The 15,516-nt window shown below is 43.3% G+C and overlaps 1 protein-coding gene and 1 long non-coding RNA gene across 2 annotated transcripts; one reads left to right on the top strand and one right to left on the bottom strand.

The window, feature by feature from the left end:
• Nucleotides 1–3,789: 3,789 nt before the first annotated feature.
• Nucleotides 3,790–15,488, bottom strand: EAF1 (ELL associated factor 1). The gene is made up of 6 exons (XM_032869731.1): nucleotides 15,119–15,488; nucleotides 13,138–13,232; nucleotides 11,179–11,315; nucleotides 8,758–8,948; nucleotides 6,883–7,116; nucleotides 3,790–4,111 (listed from the first exon to the last, which is right to left on the bottom strand). Exons 1-6 carry the CDS (start codon nucleotides 15,486–15,488, stop codon nucleotides 4,065–4,067), a joined length of 1,074 nt encoding a protein of 357 aa, XP_032725622.1. The 3' UTR covers nucleotides 3,790–4,064.
• On the top strand, nucleotides 11,433–12,481 carry LOC116874768. The gene is made up of 3 exons (XR_004384057.1): nucleotides 11,433–11,532; nucleotides 11,692–11,768; nucleotides 12,354–12,481. It is a non-coding gene; the product is annotated as an uncharacterized LOC116874768 (long non-coding RNA).
• Nucleotides 15,489–15,516: the final 28 nt, after the last annotated feature.

Raw genomic sequence — 15,516 nt, 5'->3', positions numbered from 1 at the left:
CTTTGGATTCACTTCTCCGCCAGTCCTACCTTTCAGCAAGTGGTTGATTTTCTGTTTCTAGAATTGCTGTTCTTCTTCTCTTCGATCTCCCGTTGGATTTGTAGGTGTTTGCAATCTTTAGATAAGCTATCTAGCTGATCTCCCGCAACCTGAAGTAGTCTCAGCTGCTACTTCTCCGCCATCTTGACTCCTCCGGCCCAGCCTAGTTCTCTTAATGCGTAATTATCGTCAGTCCAAGTATATGGAACACCCATTCAGTGAAAGACACCAGAGAATTAAAAGGGTCACTGCCCACCTAGAAGTTTATAGACTACCTGGAGCCAAGACCACAAGACTGATGTACGCTACGCACTGCTGTATGTGGCATGGAAGCAGGAGGCAGGATCACCTCCAGCCTGTGAGCGTCTGTGTGGCTGGATGAGTGGCATGGCAGGGCAGGTGGAAGGAATTTGGTGAGCTAAAATGACTAGGCTATGTCCAGGCATTCAGTTTAACCCATGCATGGTTCTCAGATTCAAAGCTAAGCTGCCTTTCCAGACCAAGTAATGGCCTCAGATGCCATTTGGCTTGCTAAAGACAACCTTTGGTTTTGAACTTCACACCTTTTAAAACTGAGGTGTTTATCCTAATGATCATAAACACCAAATTAAAAAGGAATCCATTTAGATAAGTAGGCGTAAGCATAAAGGATTCTTAATAGAACTCTACATTTTTCACTGATTTCTAGTAAGAAAATAAAATCCACCAAGTCATGGAGTGTATTGCTGACCTTTTTTTTTACTTAAATATAGTGATCTTTAAGAGAATAAACAAACAAAAACTTTACACAGCAAATATTTTACATAAATGTAAACATGCACATCTACTTCATAATTATGCAAAATAAACTTTTAGGCATGAGATTTTTAAAAATCATTAAAGAGTAAGACAACAAACCCAAGACAGGACAGAAGCAACAAAAACACATTTCATAACGCTTCAATTGGTCTTGTCTTCCAACCTACTGGTTAAGGCCTGAGTTTCAGAATTTCAAATTCCTTGCCAAATGGAAACCTCCAACTTGGCTGTACCTAATATACATCCACATAACAGACTATTATCTTTCAAAATAATGTAATAAATACATCTCTCTCACACATACACATACACCCCCCCCCATACATACACCCTACTTAACCAGCCTCTCAATAAAGATAGCAAGGATTTTGGAATTTTCAAGTTTTCCCACCACTGAAGTACACACTTATTAATACCACACAGAGAAAACAATGATTCTGCTCTAGAAATAAAGTAGTTAATGAGTGGCATCATCACACATCTCTAATTTGTATTACATTTCTCCAAATCACATCTTTACTGTGGCTTGCCATGGCTCCTTGGGTACCTCAGATTTAAGTCTTTATACCTTGCCTAAAGACCCACGGTATGGTAGAAGTTGTACAGGACAAAGAAAAGGCAATTTGAACAATTCAGTTAGAGACTTTGAAACCAAGAAAATCAGCATGGATCGTTTCCAGCTGTCTCCAAATGCTTGGAATGTTTTCTCCATGTCTACCTTCTGTACTCCACTGGTTGGTTTTCTCTCCCTCCTCCCCACCAGGCTATAAGCATCTGAATTATCTATTCCTGTGGACACCCCAAGGAACAGAGATGAGAAGGACAGTCCCTGCTTTTAAGGAGTGCACAGCAACCAGAGCTCAGGGAAGAGGAAGGTCAGTATGTCCACACAGCACTCTAGTGGGCAGAAACGAACAGGGGAAGAGTCCATGAGGATGGCATCTCCAGAGCGTCAGGACTGGGGCTTGGCGGGGGAGAGGGGAGGGAGAGACTGAGAAGGCACAGAGGCATAAAGACCAAGTCCAGTGAGGCTGGCATGAGGTTACTCATGAGAAGTGGTCTCTGAGGCCAAATTCTTGTTTTCTGAAAAGAAAAGATTCCTTGTTCTTGTTCTTGTTCTGGTGGGTGAAGCTAGAGGGCTGAGTGAGGGAACTGAGGGGGTTTTGTGCAGAGAACAAAATGGAAACAGGCTAGAGGAGAACCATGCAGTGTGAGACAGGATGGGTGACAGAGGAAAGGGTCTGAAGCCGAGAGAGCTCGAATCACCAAACCCAGTGCCACATGCAAGCATTTCCTATAGAAACAAACATCTTGACCCAACATACCAAAACCACAATTCTGTCTGTATAAATCAAGACTTTGGGAGGAAAAAAAGAGAGAGAGAGGTTTAAATAGATATTTTTAGTTCAAGTTCCTGGAACCTGCCCCAAGTTGAGCAAGTTAAGAGCTGTGAATCAATTCCAATATCCAGTAATAAGTCTCCCAGTCATGACTTTCACCTTCCCTGAGCTGTCATTACCAAGGAATTATAAAACAATTATCAATTCATTATAAATAAATTCCTACCTGCCACTAAACCCACTGAAACCTCATGATGGGTTAAGAACCCACCATAGAGTACTAGTCTGTTACCCTATTATCTGTACTGGGTGGGGTGGTGTGAGAGTGCCGCTGGATGATGGTGCCAGGCCCACATCTCCAGCTCACCCGGAGGCACTGTGTCCATCCAACAGGTGACTCTATAAGGTGCAACTCTCACCAGAGCCCCCACTGTGAATCATCTACTTCCTTCCAGGTCCAGACTGCTTCCATCCACTAACAAAGGAAGCAGAGGCCATCTTTGAGTGGAGGAACCCAAGGAAGGAAAATCATTTTTAATGTTCTTGATACCCAGTGAACCAAAGTAAATAGAAATTTCTCAGGACCTTCAAATTGTATTCATTCCAATTATAGAAATGGGCTATTCCATACTAATCACAGGACAATTTATCACACATTCACTCGAATACGGAACATTTACTAGTGACCAGTTTCCTGTAAGATTCACGTGGAAACCGCACATGGCAAAAAGGCAATCTTGTGACTTTCTTATATCAAAAATACAGATCGGTCGGGGAGTCAGGCACAAACAGTGGTAGAAAAGCATGAACAGAAATGTCTTCTCAAAGAATGTGCTCATTTCATATTGCAGAACTGCTTCCTATCTAGATTCTGGTTTTTGAAAACCTGCTGCTGGTTCTTTTGTTCAGAAAGGTTCCTTCAGTACACCTCTCTTCCACTCCTACCTCCCCCTACTAGAATGCACTGAATAAAGAACCCTTAGTATGGGTCTGCATGGAACTAGGAGCCCCCATCTGACTGTACCTTGAGTGTCAGCATAGTGGCTGATGGTTTAACCTGCTCACCCAGCCTCATGGAGTTAGGGACTTTCTGGATCAGAATCTGAGTCAGAAGTACCCAACACTTCTGTCTTTTAGAATCCAATAAAAGCTCCAATGTACAACTATCAGTGTCAAGCATAATAATCTCCAGTTCCAATAAATGAGATTCAAGGGAGGGAGCAGCAGGGAAAGCCTGGACTGGGGACACGAGACTGGCCGTAGCCAACCGTGGGCTTCTCTTTATTTGTAAATGAGGGGGTTGAACTAGCAGAGCTCCAGGGTCCTGCCCGGCGGATGCTCTAGGACTCTCTCTCGAAGTCTGTTTCTACACAGCTTATCAGGCTGGGTCCAACAAAACTTCCTTACCACTTTGTTTCAACAGTGTAAAGTGGTTTTAACTACTTCAATGCTGCAGTTTGAGGTTTCCCTCCCTCTCCTACCCCTCAAAGACCAGGTTTCATTTCACTGGTGCAAACCACTTGGCCAAACAGGTGGCTGCTGAGGTTCAAAACGGAATCACCGGCCTGGTAGAGATAAAGGCCTTTGAGTAACCTAGACCAGGGCACATTGGTCTGTTGTCCATGAACAGTGTTAATCAAATAGAAATATAATTCTGTTAGTTCTTCCACAGTTCTACTTTGCAACAGGAGATTGTTCGGAAATTATACGAGAAAATCACCCACCACCACTAAGTTAAAGACTTGAATATCTGAGACCTCCAGAGCCTCAAACTCCTACACAGTCACTGATCCACAGTGTGTCCCTCACAGCACGGGGCTCTGTGCGAGCGCAGCCGGGTCCAGCAGCACTTCTGTGCACGAGAAGCTGATTTCGAAAGAGCCGCGTCTAGTCATCACTGTCACTGCCAGACTCACTCAACTGCAAGTCATTTCCTATAAAAAGAAAACAGAATCACACCAAAAGTATACAATTTCAAAAGGACTTCCCCACAGTTCTTTGTCTGACTGCCTTGGTTATCACACTACAGTAAAACCAGGCCAATTCCACTTAATTAGGGAGGAAAATCAATTTGGCTCAGTGACAAAACTGATGCAATTGACGTTTTTAAAGAAATGCCATTCTTGGGAGCTGCAAACCACAGCGATGCTGCTTACTGGGATAGTACAGGCCAGGAGCAGGCCAGACAGCTTTTAAATGTGCTAATAAATAGCAAGCCAAGCATTTATAAATAACTGATTCACCATCTAGAATGGTCCATATTAAGTTGCTTTATAAAAGCTAAAATAACATGGAGTTAGGCTTCCTGGTAAGGAAGCTGAATATTGTTTATACCAGGAACATGCTAATCCAGGATTCCCTCTAGGACACCTCTGTCCAGGATATTCATGTTACTTTAAACCTCAACTCAACTAATGAGCTTTCGTAAAGCCCCTGATCTTTGTTTAGTGTGCTGAATTTAGGTTTTAGGAGTGAAGAACAGAAGTACTCAACATTTCAGTCTCAGATGATAATAAGAGTTAACAGAACCCCAGCAGACACCACAAAAGTGAACTACGACAAGAGCTAGGCCAGCTCTTCTCAAAGTCTGCTCTGAGGACCTGGGGACCTTTCCGGAGGGTACTTTCTTTTCTACTCCACGCCTGTGTGATGCCTGATTTTCTTCACCTACATCAACCTGAACAACTTAACGGCATTAGACTGAATGCAGAAATGGGTGTAGAATCCGGCTTTCTACTAAGCCCGACATAAGAGCTGTAATATTGTAAAGCAATGTTACTCTTCTTACTAAATATTTTCTGATTAGAAAATTTGTTCTTCATAAAAATGTTACTTTTGTTACCATGTGATGGTTATTATTACTTTAATTGAATTACTGAAATATTTTAAATATTTCTCAGTTTTAATTTCTAATGTGGTAAATATTGATAGATCTAAGCCACATACACAAAAGCCCTTTGGGGTCCTCAATAACTTTTAGAATTAAGAGGTCTGAGACCCAAGAATGTGACGACTAATGTTCTAAACTTAAGGAAGTCAGTGTGGGCCTGGCAGCCACTCCTGTCAGCTAAGCTGAGCACAACTGCTTACACAGTAAGATGCGGTATATTTAATAGGTCAGTGTAAATGGAACTAAAAAAATCTAGTTTTGAAATTGCGTATGTAATTGATTTGATTCAGGTTCAAATTGATCCATTTATTTATTTTTGAGAAGAGAAAATATAACCTAGGTTACTACTCAGAAAAACAATATTATAATGACTCTATGTATTTTTATATCAGGGTTAGCAAATTTGCATTATTTACTGTGATTTTAGGATTTATAAGTTGGTTCCAGTTGACAGTCCTGGTGTAAATAACCCTAGTATTTTACGGTCTGTGAGATATGCCAAGTTAAGGAACTGCTATTTGAAGAATGAAGAACAGTGTAACTTGGAGCCATAAAGAACTAAAAGAATTTTAAGGCACTGGTAGGCAGGTAACACCCACGGCGCCATTTTTTTTGCTCTTTCTTTCTAAAAGGAAAGGGTAATTTAGCATTAACTGGGCAAAATTAAGAACTGACTTAAAGCCACAGTAGCTGTCTGGTACTTTTCCACTGTGAACACCAAACTCCCGATGTGAAACTCATTATTCCCCCAAGCCAACTGAGAAGAGCACCGAAGCACACCCTGATACCTAGAATGTAGGCCCCACAAAACGGGAGAGTAGACAGGATCCTTCACTGGTAACCTAACAGTGCTGGACTCAATCAAGGAGAAAAGCAGGGCCTTGAGTAGTGTTTCTCTGGTGGGGGTGGTTTTGTCCCCCAGAGGACATCTGGAAATGTCTTGAGATATTCTGGGTTGATACAACTCGGGCAGAAGGGAGGAAGAAGGCCACCTAGTGGGTAGAGGCCAGGAATGCTCTTAGCCATCCTGCAATACATATGATTGCCCCTCCCCCAACAAAGATTTCTCTGGCTCACATCTCTAGTGCTGACGTTGAGAATTACCTTTCCTTGGTCCACAGTAGTAGGGTTAACTAAGTTAGCTTCCCCACTATTGCCTCCAGACCTTCCAGCCTCCTCCAAGGCAGTCATGCCAGGTGAGAGCATTCATTAGGATTCTGGAGAGAGGGGGGCACAGGAAGCAGCACTTGCCCCATATCCAATAAAAGAAATTTGTGTTTGTTCTTGTTTTGCTCTTCTTTACTTTAGTACCAACTGCACTGAGAGCCACCCAGACACTGCAATGCCCCTTCCTCTCCTTTTTGCCAACGGCTGGTTGGTTTCCAAATACATCCTAATGGCTCAGGTTTCCAAGTCTGTGGGCTGTGGGCCACCAGTCTGGAGTTCTCAGGACTGTACAAAGATCTGGAGGCAGGGGGCAGTATGGTGGTAGGCAGCACCCCAAAAGCCTGGCAAATGCAAAAATATAGAGCCAAGATGTTCATGTTTCAGCATTTTCCAGACTTCACAAGACCTTATTTGTGCCGGTAAGGGAAAAAAGAGAAAAACAGACTTCTTAGTTTTGTACTTCCCTTTTTTTACTCTTTGGTAACTTACTCCTTTCTGCTCCAAATTTTCTTTGTCGGGATCCTTTCTTATGCCTTAAACCTCTTCTGGTGTATAGACTTAGATGAGAGATAAACAAAAGCCACACCTCTGGCCTGACATGCGCCACTCCCACTGCCCCAAAGCCAGAAAAAGGGAGTGCACACTTACTGAGCGTGTTCATGAGCTGGCTGCTGCCTTGTGGCCGGCTGGTTCCATTGGCAACGGCTGGCCTGATACTGTAGGGCTGCTGATGTGCAGGCTGCAGGGGGGACGCCGGGCCATTGTCCTCACCCCCACTGCTGGAGCTGTCGTCATCACTTCCTGACGAGCTCTCCGAGTCTGAGGAACTGCTCCCGCTGCTGCTGCTCATCTGTTCAATAATGTCAACTTCGGCCCTCAGCTCTGGAATAAAATGACATGACCGGGGTGAGCACAGCAACCCCTCTCAAGGCCACACATGGAACCTTCTGTAGACAGAGAAGTGGCAAGACCAACAGCAACGAGGAATAACTTAAAACTCCTGCTTAATTTCCTAAAAACGTACAAACAAAATGACTAAAACCAACACCAACAAAATAACACTCTGTCTTCAGAGAGACAAATAACCAAACAGAAAACCGTTTCAGATAATGGCTGTTCTGTGTAAGAAATGAATCAAGTCTATTTGCCTTATCTACTTAAAAAAAAAAAAAAAAAAAAAAAAAGATTGTGAATTACAGGATTAAACACCAAGTAAGAAAAATATTATGCTAAGGGGTTGAAAAATATTTGATTAGGCACTGGAACATCTGGATGCTTGTTTTTGGAGCTACTTCTAACCAGCAATGAGACCTAGATGGTAGTCAATGAATTTTCCGAGACACTGAAAAAAATGAAAGGCCAGAGCGGGCGGCCTCTGAAGTCCTTTTCAGCTTTCTTATCCCACAAAGAAACTGAGGTGGGCAGGGGTAACCACAGTAACTGATGGAAAATGGGGAAATGACATTCTTCCTCTGCTCTCTTTCTATACTTCCCCAATAGCCAAGCCCGTCTGGTACTACATTTTCTACCAATGAACAGCAGGGAAGGAAAAACATGTTTCCCTTCCAGTGTCGCTGAGTACATTAAGGACACATCATAGGATACATTAAGATGCCAGATTTTCCTGTCCAAACATACTATGTGGTTTTAAACAAGTATGGTTCCTTTAGGCGTAACTGGCAATAACCAACCACTCATAGTCCAATTCCTGATCAGCTAAAGTGAAAACTTTGATAAACAGCATGAGGAAAACAGAAATAGCAGCTTAATGAATGTGCACTGCACAGAGAATGATTCTGTTTACTACGAGAGCACTTCTACAAGATAAAAAGGGAAGCTTTTTATCTTAAAGGACAACTCTTTATCTTTCCCTTTTTACCACTACTACAGATTTACTTCTGTTTCATAGAACTTTACAAATCTGGAATACGACACTTAGTCTCATAACTTCCCAAAGAGTCTGGACAATTAAAACCACTGTATGGGGAGAAAGCCAAGGTGATCCTGGCCTGGGGTCTAACTGGAGAGAGCCTGACCAGATCTCTAGGTCTTTCTAGGCTGTGTCCATTGCCAGGTCCCCGTGGCACTTTCATGTTCACATGCTTTGTGTTAGCACAAAGCACTGGTCCTGGTATTTTCAATTGTTTTTCTGACCTAGATACTATACTAACATTGACAGACCTGGTTTTCACCCCAACACCTTGGAATTCTCTTCTCCCAAAGCTTTAAAGGCATGTTGTATAGACCTTCAGGGGGCAGTCATGCTTGTTTATATCCTGGACCTCTAAGCAAAAAGCTGCAAGACAGCCACAACTCCAGTCACTATTTCTGGACCCCCTTAATCCAATGAGGCAAGTGGCAACAGCCCCCACCTGCATCACCTCTGGAATGGTGAACTCTGCAGAAATTTCAATGGCAGAAAATGCCCATGCCGTCATGTCAATACAAGAGCCTTGTGATCGCCACAAAAACACCCGAAGTCCCACTCCAAGTTGCTATTGTTTTCCATAAAATGCTGCTTACCTCTTTTGATGTCATCCAGCTGGGGTTCAGGTGAGGGGTTATCTTTCAAGGGTGAAGTTTTGGGTCCTACTGGAGGCTTTGTCGGAGCTCTGAATGGCATAGGTGGTGGAGGTGGTGGTGGCTGCGGTGGCTGTGGGGGACGAGTGGGCTGCTGTTCCATGCGAGCTTGGATTTTACTGCTCCCCTCGGCTCTGAAATGAGATATCCATGAGATAGCCTCCATTAAATTGGAGGGGCAAAAACAGTACTCATATCTGTTCAGGGAACCAAGTACCCATAGGTCTCTGCACATCCCTGTGCTCTTTAAAGACTACTTCAAGACACTGATGTTTGTAATGTTCTCACATGAGCTACCCATTCAACAACTGCCTGATTCCAGTACTGCACTGTGCACCAGACATACAGAGATGAACGAGACAGACATGCAATCCTCACGGGGCTCACGTTTAGTATGTAGGACACAAAGGGATTATGAGAACTCACAGACAACAGGATTATTCACTTGACCTGTGTACAATATAAAGTTACAGTCACAAGTATATGAGTTACTAAGTAAAACCAGCTCTTGAAATACTGGTTAGTTTGCACATTTTTGCGTGACCTATTACTGTTTGCTCATCTTGTCACATGCCAGCTCTTGCGGGCAGACAGGCAAAGCATTCCACCCCAAACGGAGAACATTTTATTCATTAACAATTTCTCTTGTAAATGGACTAGCCCAGCAAACTTTGGGTTTTTGAACTTTGGTGTACACACAAATCACTGGGGAGCTCATTAAAAGGCAGATTCTGACTCAGCAAGTCCTGAAATTCTACACTTTAAAAAAGCATCCAAGAGGTGCCAGGGTGGCTCAGGTCACCATCCCAGGACTGGGATGGAGTGGGGCTCAGTGGGGAGTCTGCTTCTCTCTCCCTCTGCTCCTCCCCCTGCTTGTGCTCTCTCAAATAAAATCTTTAAAACATTAAATTAAAAAATAAAAAAGCACCCAAGTGATAAAATGCTGCTAGTCCACAGATGACACTGAGTAGTGAGAGACACGTGTACCACCATCAGCTTTTGGAGGGTAACAGTGGCACTGGTTGGGGGAAGTAATTAACACACATCTATCCTACACGGGAGAGGAGCAGGAGCTTGGAAGTGGCATGCCTAGGGCAAGGCTCAGCTCTGGTGCTGACTCCATGGAGGTCACAAGCTCACTAGTAATCAGTCTCTTCATCTGTGTGTTGTTTTTTTTTGTTTTTGTTTTTTTTTTAAAGGGTAACAACAGGGACGCCTAGGTGGCTCAGTCAGTAAAGCGGCTGCCTTCAGCTCAGGTCATGATCTCAGGGTCCTGGGATCAAGCCCCACATCAGGCTCTCTGCTCAGCAGGGAGCCTACTTCCCGCCCCACCACCACCTACTTGTGATATCTCTGTCAAATAAATAAAATTAAATAAAAAAGAAGTGCTATATTTAAAAAAAAAAAAAGGGGGTGGGGTAACAATAGCATCTTTCTAAAAGTTATGTGTAAAGTTATGTAGAGTAACACATGAAAGCATTTGGCATAGCATTCAGCAGGTGATAATCCCTCAAAAAACTGTAGCTACTTTCTTGTGTAATGAGTACAGAAAAACGGCTTGAAAAAGCATAAACAGAAAAACATCAGTCAGGCTGTAGTTCACTCTAAGATTTTTAAATCTTAGCATCCATTCTAAGATTTCATGACTCTATTACAATAATTGCTGTATCACAATGTGAAAAACAGAACCACTGGGTTGCTTCTACGGAATAAATTTTGACTTTAAAATCTAGTTGGCTTCATATTAGACATGTAATACCTGCTGAATTAAGTTTTAAAAGAGCTCGCTACTCAAAAAAAAAAAAAAATAGGCAAAACTTTATTTTGGTATTATAAATACCTCAAATGCATCTTGTGAAAAAAAATTTTTTTTCTTAAAGGTTTTTATTTATTTGACAGAGAGACAGAGAGCCCCGACATGGGGCTCGATCCCACTGGGATCATGACCTGAGCCAAAGGCAGCCGTTTAACTGACTAAGCCACCCGAGTGCCTCCAATGTTTTCAATCTGAGAAAGAATAGATATCACTCTATGATTCTTTCATAATTACAAGTCTAGGAGTTTAAATCTTATCCCATTAGGTGGTATTATATCAACAATCATGAGATTAATAAAGTGGATTTAATTGTAAAGTACATCCTTTTCCCCAGTGACTTCCATGTTTCAGGCCTTAAAAGAATTATTTCTTTTTATTACATCTGAGTAAGTGGTATTTTACTGACTTGTCAAGAAAACAGAGGTAGAGCTGTTGAGATTACCAACAGGACACTGAGTACCTAGGGCTCACCTCCTTTTAAAATAAACTGAAGGATAATGCAAAGATACAGAAACCCTGTATCAGTCTCTATCTGGTTATTCACATACCTTGTTTTCTTGACCTGAATGCTGCTACTGAGTTTCTCCAGCACATATTCACCAGTGTCATGATTAATGATAAGCACACAGTCTTTCTGATAAGGCCGTTTGTTCCCCTTGAACACAGTCATTGGTGGTGTAGATCCCTAAATGCCACAAAAGTGTAAGACGATCAATCCAGACACACCAGTTAAATATTTACAAATGACCACCTCATCAAATCTTTTATTAGAGCTACTCAAATAGAACAGAATAAACAGATCTCTATTTTAATTCCTCTGGCTTTCTAGGCAAAAAGCAAGGGGAAATAATAATATAGCAAGAATCTGTAACTGTGCAACTGCTTCTCAGTAATCGAGAAAGGTAATATACATTTTTCTAAGGACTGAAAGTTTGTTACAAATAATGGCAAGATGTGAACTGATAAAAATAGATTAGCCATTACTCAGTATTACACTGAGTAGAACTTTCACTATGAAAGTAGAACCAGTAAGTGATCTCTGTATTTCCTTATAATTTCAGAGCCCGGGGCTTCCCCTCAGGCCAAGTAACCAACAGAGCATTCTCTAAGGACAACTCATTATTCTGCCTGGCTCAGAGTAATTATGCTACTCACCTCCCTAAGCCCTTCAACTGCTACCCTGTTGCTCTGAGACCAAAAAATAAAATCTTTAAACCAGACACCTGGCCCTTCTGCCTCATCCTGGACCACTCAGCCCTCAGTTCTGCGGAATCCAGAGCAGAAGGCGGCTGGCCTCTCTCCGATTCTCAAGCTCTTTTTCACAGGGCTTTAATGAGGCTTCTGCCTACATCCTGCCCCTTCTTCTCATTCAATTACTCAACCTTCAAATCTGCTCAAAGGCCACTTCCTTAGAGAAACCTTCCGTGATTTTCTGCTGTTTTTTTATATTTAATTCTAGACCATAAGCTCCCCAAGGGCAAGAAAAGTACTTATGTTGCTTAAGACTGTATTCTCGGTGCTTAGTAAGGGGCCAGCACACAGTAAGTGCTCAATTAATATCTGACATAAATAAAAATTAATATTTGACAACTATAGGATTTAATCTCTTATATAGAATAAAAGACTGCTTGGCTCTTTGACTCGCTATTCATAGAGACGGAAGGGACCTTAGAGACCATTTATCTAACCTCTTCATTTTACATTTTACATTTGGCAAACGAAGATCCAAAGGGAGATGATGTAACCTGCCAAAGGCAACAAGTAACAAAACAGCAGTTGGAACTGGCAGACAAGTAATCTTTCCTCCACGTGAAGCTTCTCATCCAGAGCCTTTTCATTCTGTCACTGGTTACCAAGACCTTATTATGTTCCAGCACCAGACTGCGACATGCAGTGACACATGTTCATTAAGAGTATTCTGTTTGATCCTTCAGGCTTTCTGATTACAGTGTTGCCTTGGGCAAAGCTTCAAACAAATCTCTCTGCAAGGGATCTCAACTTAGCTTTTAACTGGGTTCCTCATCCCTAAATGAGCTGACTGCTCTGTTACTCTGGTTCTTGCTTGAAACCTTCAGCCTAGACTTCACCTTTTGCCAGATATTTGAAGTATGTCAATCCTGTTCCTGCCTGCCTTAACTCTTGGCTTGCCTGTGCCATACTCCTAAACTGGTGTCGCTATAAATCAACATAGCATCTAGGGCTTTGCTTTCTCTTTTGGGGGCGGGGAGGGGGGGACTATGCAGATCTAAAAGAGGGGTGAGGGATCCAGAGGGGAACATCATCTACTTTGTAGCAAATGGGAGAAAAGGGAACTTGGGGAAAATGGCAAAGAATCATTTTTACTCAAGCACCCGGGAAGCATGAATTCCATCCAACCCCAACCCCAAAATCCCTTTTCCCCTTACGTTGGAACTTTAGAAATCTCAAGTTTTTCACATAGTAGGCAATTCAAATGGCAATACATAGAATATGAGGATTCACTGTGATTCCACAGTGCATAAACTTACAGGGATATGTGGCAGTGTAATTGTGACTTCATCTCCTTTGCCAACCTGAAGCTCTCCTTCACAAGAAGTATCTATAGATGCTGGCTTAAAGTCATCTAAAGGGAAAAGCAAAAGAGCATTTATCCAACAAGTTACTTATAGTAAGCCTCCTGGGCATTCTTATTTAAAAAGTTAAAATTTTTGTTACTCCAGATAAATGGAAAATACAAATTTAGAATTAAAACAAAACAAAACCAAACCTATTTCATTGTGGAAAACCCCACAAACACAAAAACGAGAGAACAGTACAATAAGCCCCTGTGTACTGTCACCCGGCCTCAATAATTACCAACTCAGGGACAATCTTGTTTTATCTATACCTCCCACATACTTTTCCTCCCATCCCCACTGGATTGTTTTGAAAAATAAAAAAGCTAAAATTCATAAACCCCTTAAGCAAAGATACTCCCTTCTCCCAAGAGATAGATGAAAATGAATGCCTGATTATCCATAAGGTGTTTTATCAGGGTTGTATACAGGATCAGAAGTAACAGCATATTAAGAAGACTCTGTTAGTGTTAAACCCTATATAAAACATGAAAGGTCATGGTATGACATAAGCTGATTTCATTTTGCATAGAAACTCAAAATTAGGATTTGCCACACTAGTTCCTAGCTTTAACAAAAATGCTCTTGTGAAAGTACAGAGCAGAACTATACCTCCCAAGGTTAATCTTGCCCATCTCTCTCAGCTGCTGCTGAAGTACATGAATAGCCATCTTACTCCATTTTGACATATGCTAGCCTCAGACTGCAGGTCAGGTGCTTATGTGAAGTGTCCCAAATTCCATACTGCCCCTCATGCTACTAAACCATCAACTTAGGAAACTGCTCAGGAAATGATGCTCTTATCATAATCCCAATATCCTCCCTCTGAAAGAGCCGATCTGCTGTCAGTAGAAGACACGGTAATGATATGGCAGGTGACCACAGAAAGATGGAACTTCATTATCTAACACGCCCTCTTCCAATGTACTGAGTCACATTTATTAGCTCCTTAGACAAAAACAAGTCTTTGCCAGCATTAGCGCTACCAAGACCGGAAGCCAGGAGCTTGTGAATCACACATGGAAGCTCAGTCAGCCAAACTTTACCCAGGACATAGACATGCCCTCCCTCAACAGACAGAGTCTGTAATCATGTGGAAAAGGAAGGTCCAGCATAATAACTATGTGGACGTTCTTTATGCCTCCTCTCCTCTGCTTCCAAACATAGCTCAAGCTTTAACTTATTCCAGGCTCAAGAATTCTAATTTTATTCTCCACCCACATGGGACTTGGAGCTGAGTTAAAGTCTGGGTAGTAGAGGTAACCTCAAAAGACAAAAAGCAGAGTCAAACGAGGCACGGAAAGCTGGAAGGGGAAGCCTCTGATGGAACGCACAGAGGATGCGAATTTTTTGGCTGCGGAGGGGAGTAAGCGCAAAATTAAGTGACCAAAACAAAGATGAAGGAGGAAGAAGGCTAAGGAAGACATGCAAGAAGAGAGTGGAATAGGAGGGAGTCGATGAGGCACACAAGCAAACGGGAAAGACTCCTTTAAAAGTGGAGGACCCTGTAGGGTCATCAGAAAGGGGGATGGCTTGAGAGAGCTGGAGAGTCTGACGTGGTGTCACAGTATTTAGGTAATAAAGAGGATTAAGTTTCGTATAAGGAAGAGCTGGGTGGGCGGACGAAAAAGAAGGGGCGAATAGCCTTCGGAAGAAGTATGTGGGATCACAACACAGAAGAACAGTCGGGAGTGGCGAAAGGTTTGGTTGGGAGTGAGTTGGAAAAGGTCGGGGGGGGGGAGGTGATCAAGATCCCGGACGATCTGGGGTAGGAGAGAAGGGACCTGACGTAGGCAGGGGTTCCTGGGCTTTGGAGGTCCGAGGGAAGAGGAAAGTCGGGTTGGCTAGAGGCGGGAGCAGCGGCCGAAGGGAACAGAGGGGAGCGCGGGCTTACAGCGAATGGTGTGGAAAGAGGCCCGCGGCCGCTTCTCGAAGCTCTCTCCGAGCCGCAAGCAGTGCTCCTCGCGATCCAGCAGCGGGTTCACGGTCCCGTTCATGGCCCCGCACGAGCCTCGCGCCCGGACCGGCACTCTTCTGGCGCGGCCGCGGCCCGAGTTACCCGCGCCAACGTCCGGGGGAAAGACGCTCCCGAGACTGCGATCCGCTGCGCTCCGCGAGCCCAGCCGGCGACCAACCGGGGCCGGAAGCAGCTCCTCTTCTCCGCGCCGGGTTGGGGGAGGTCGGCGCGGAAGCAGGGCCACGGGACTTCCGGCGTCGGGGAGGGACCTCTGGCTTCGTGGCGGAAGTGGCGGGGGCGGTGTCATGGCAAAGGATTCTGCCGGCAGAGGTACT

The sequence above is a fragment of the Lontra canadensis genome, unplaced genomic scaffold (assembly GCF_010015895.1).
Source record: "Lontra canadensis isolate GAN:19392208 unplaced genomic scaffold, GSC_riverotter_1.0 scaffold38, whole genome shotgun sequence".
In the NCBI taxonomy this organism is placed as follows: Eukaryota; Metazoa; Chordata; class Mammalia; order Carnivora; family Mustelidae; genus Lontra; species Lontra canadensis.
The sequence above is the reverse complement of the archived record's forward strand: the minus strand, read 5'-3'. Positions and strand labels throughout refer to the sequence as shown.

Bases quoted from the DNA above. Each gene is read 5' to 3' on its own strand.
- EAF1 (XM_032869731.1), bottom strand. From the start codon at position 15,488: ATGACACCGCCCCCGCCACTTCCGCCACGAAGCCAGAGGTCCCTCCCC. The intron at 13,233-15,118 runs GTAAGCCCGCGC...TTTTCCCTTTAG, and splicing joins CTCTTTCCACACCATTCGCT to ATGACTTTAAGCCAGCATCT. The intron at 7,117-8,757 runs GTAAGCAGCATT...ATTTTATTCCAG, and splicing joins GCTGGATGACATCAAAAGAG to AGCTGAGGGCCGAAGTTGAC.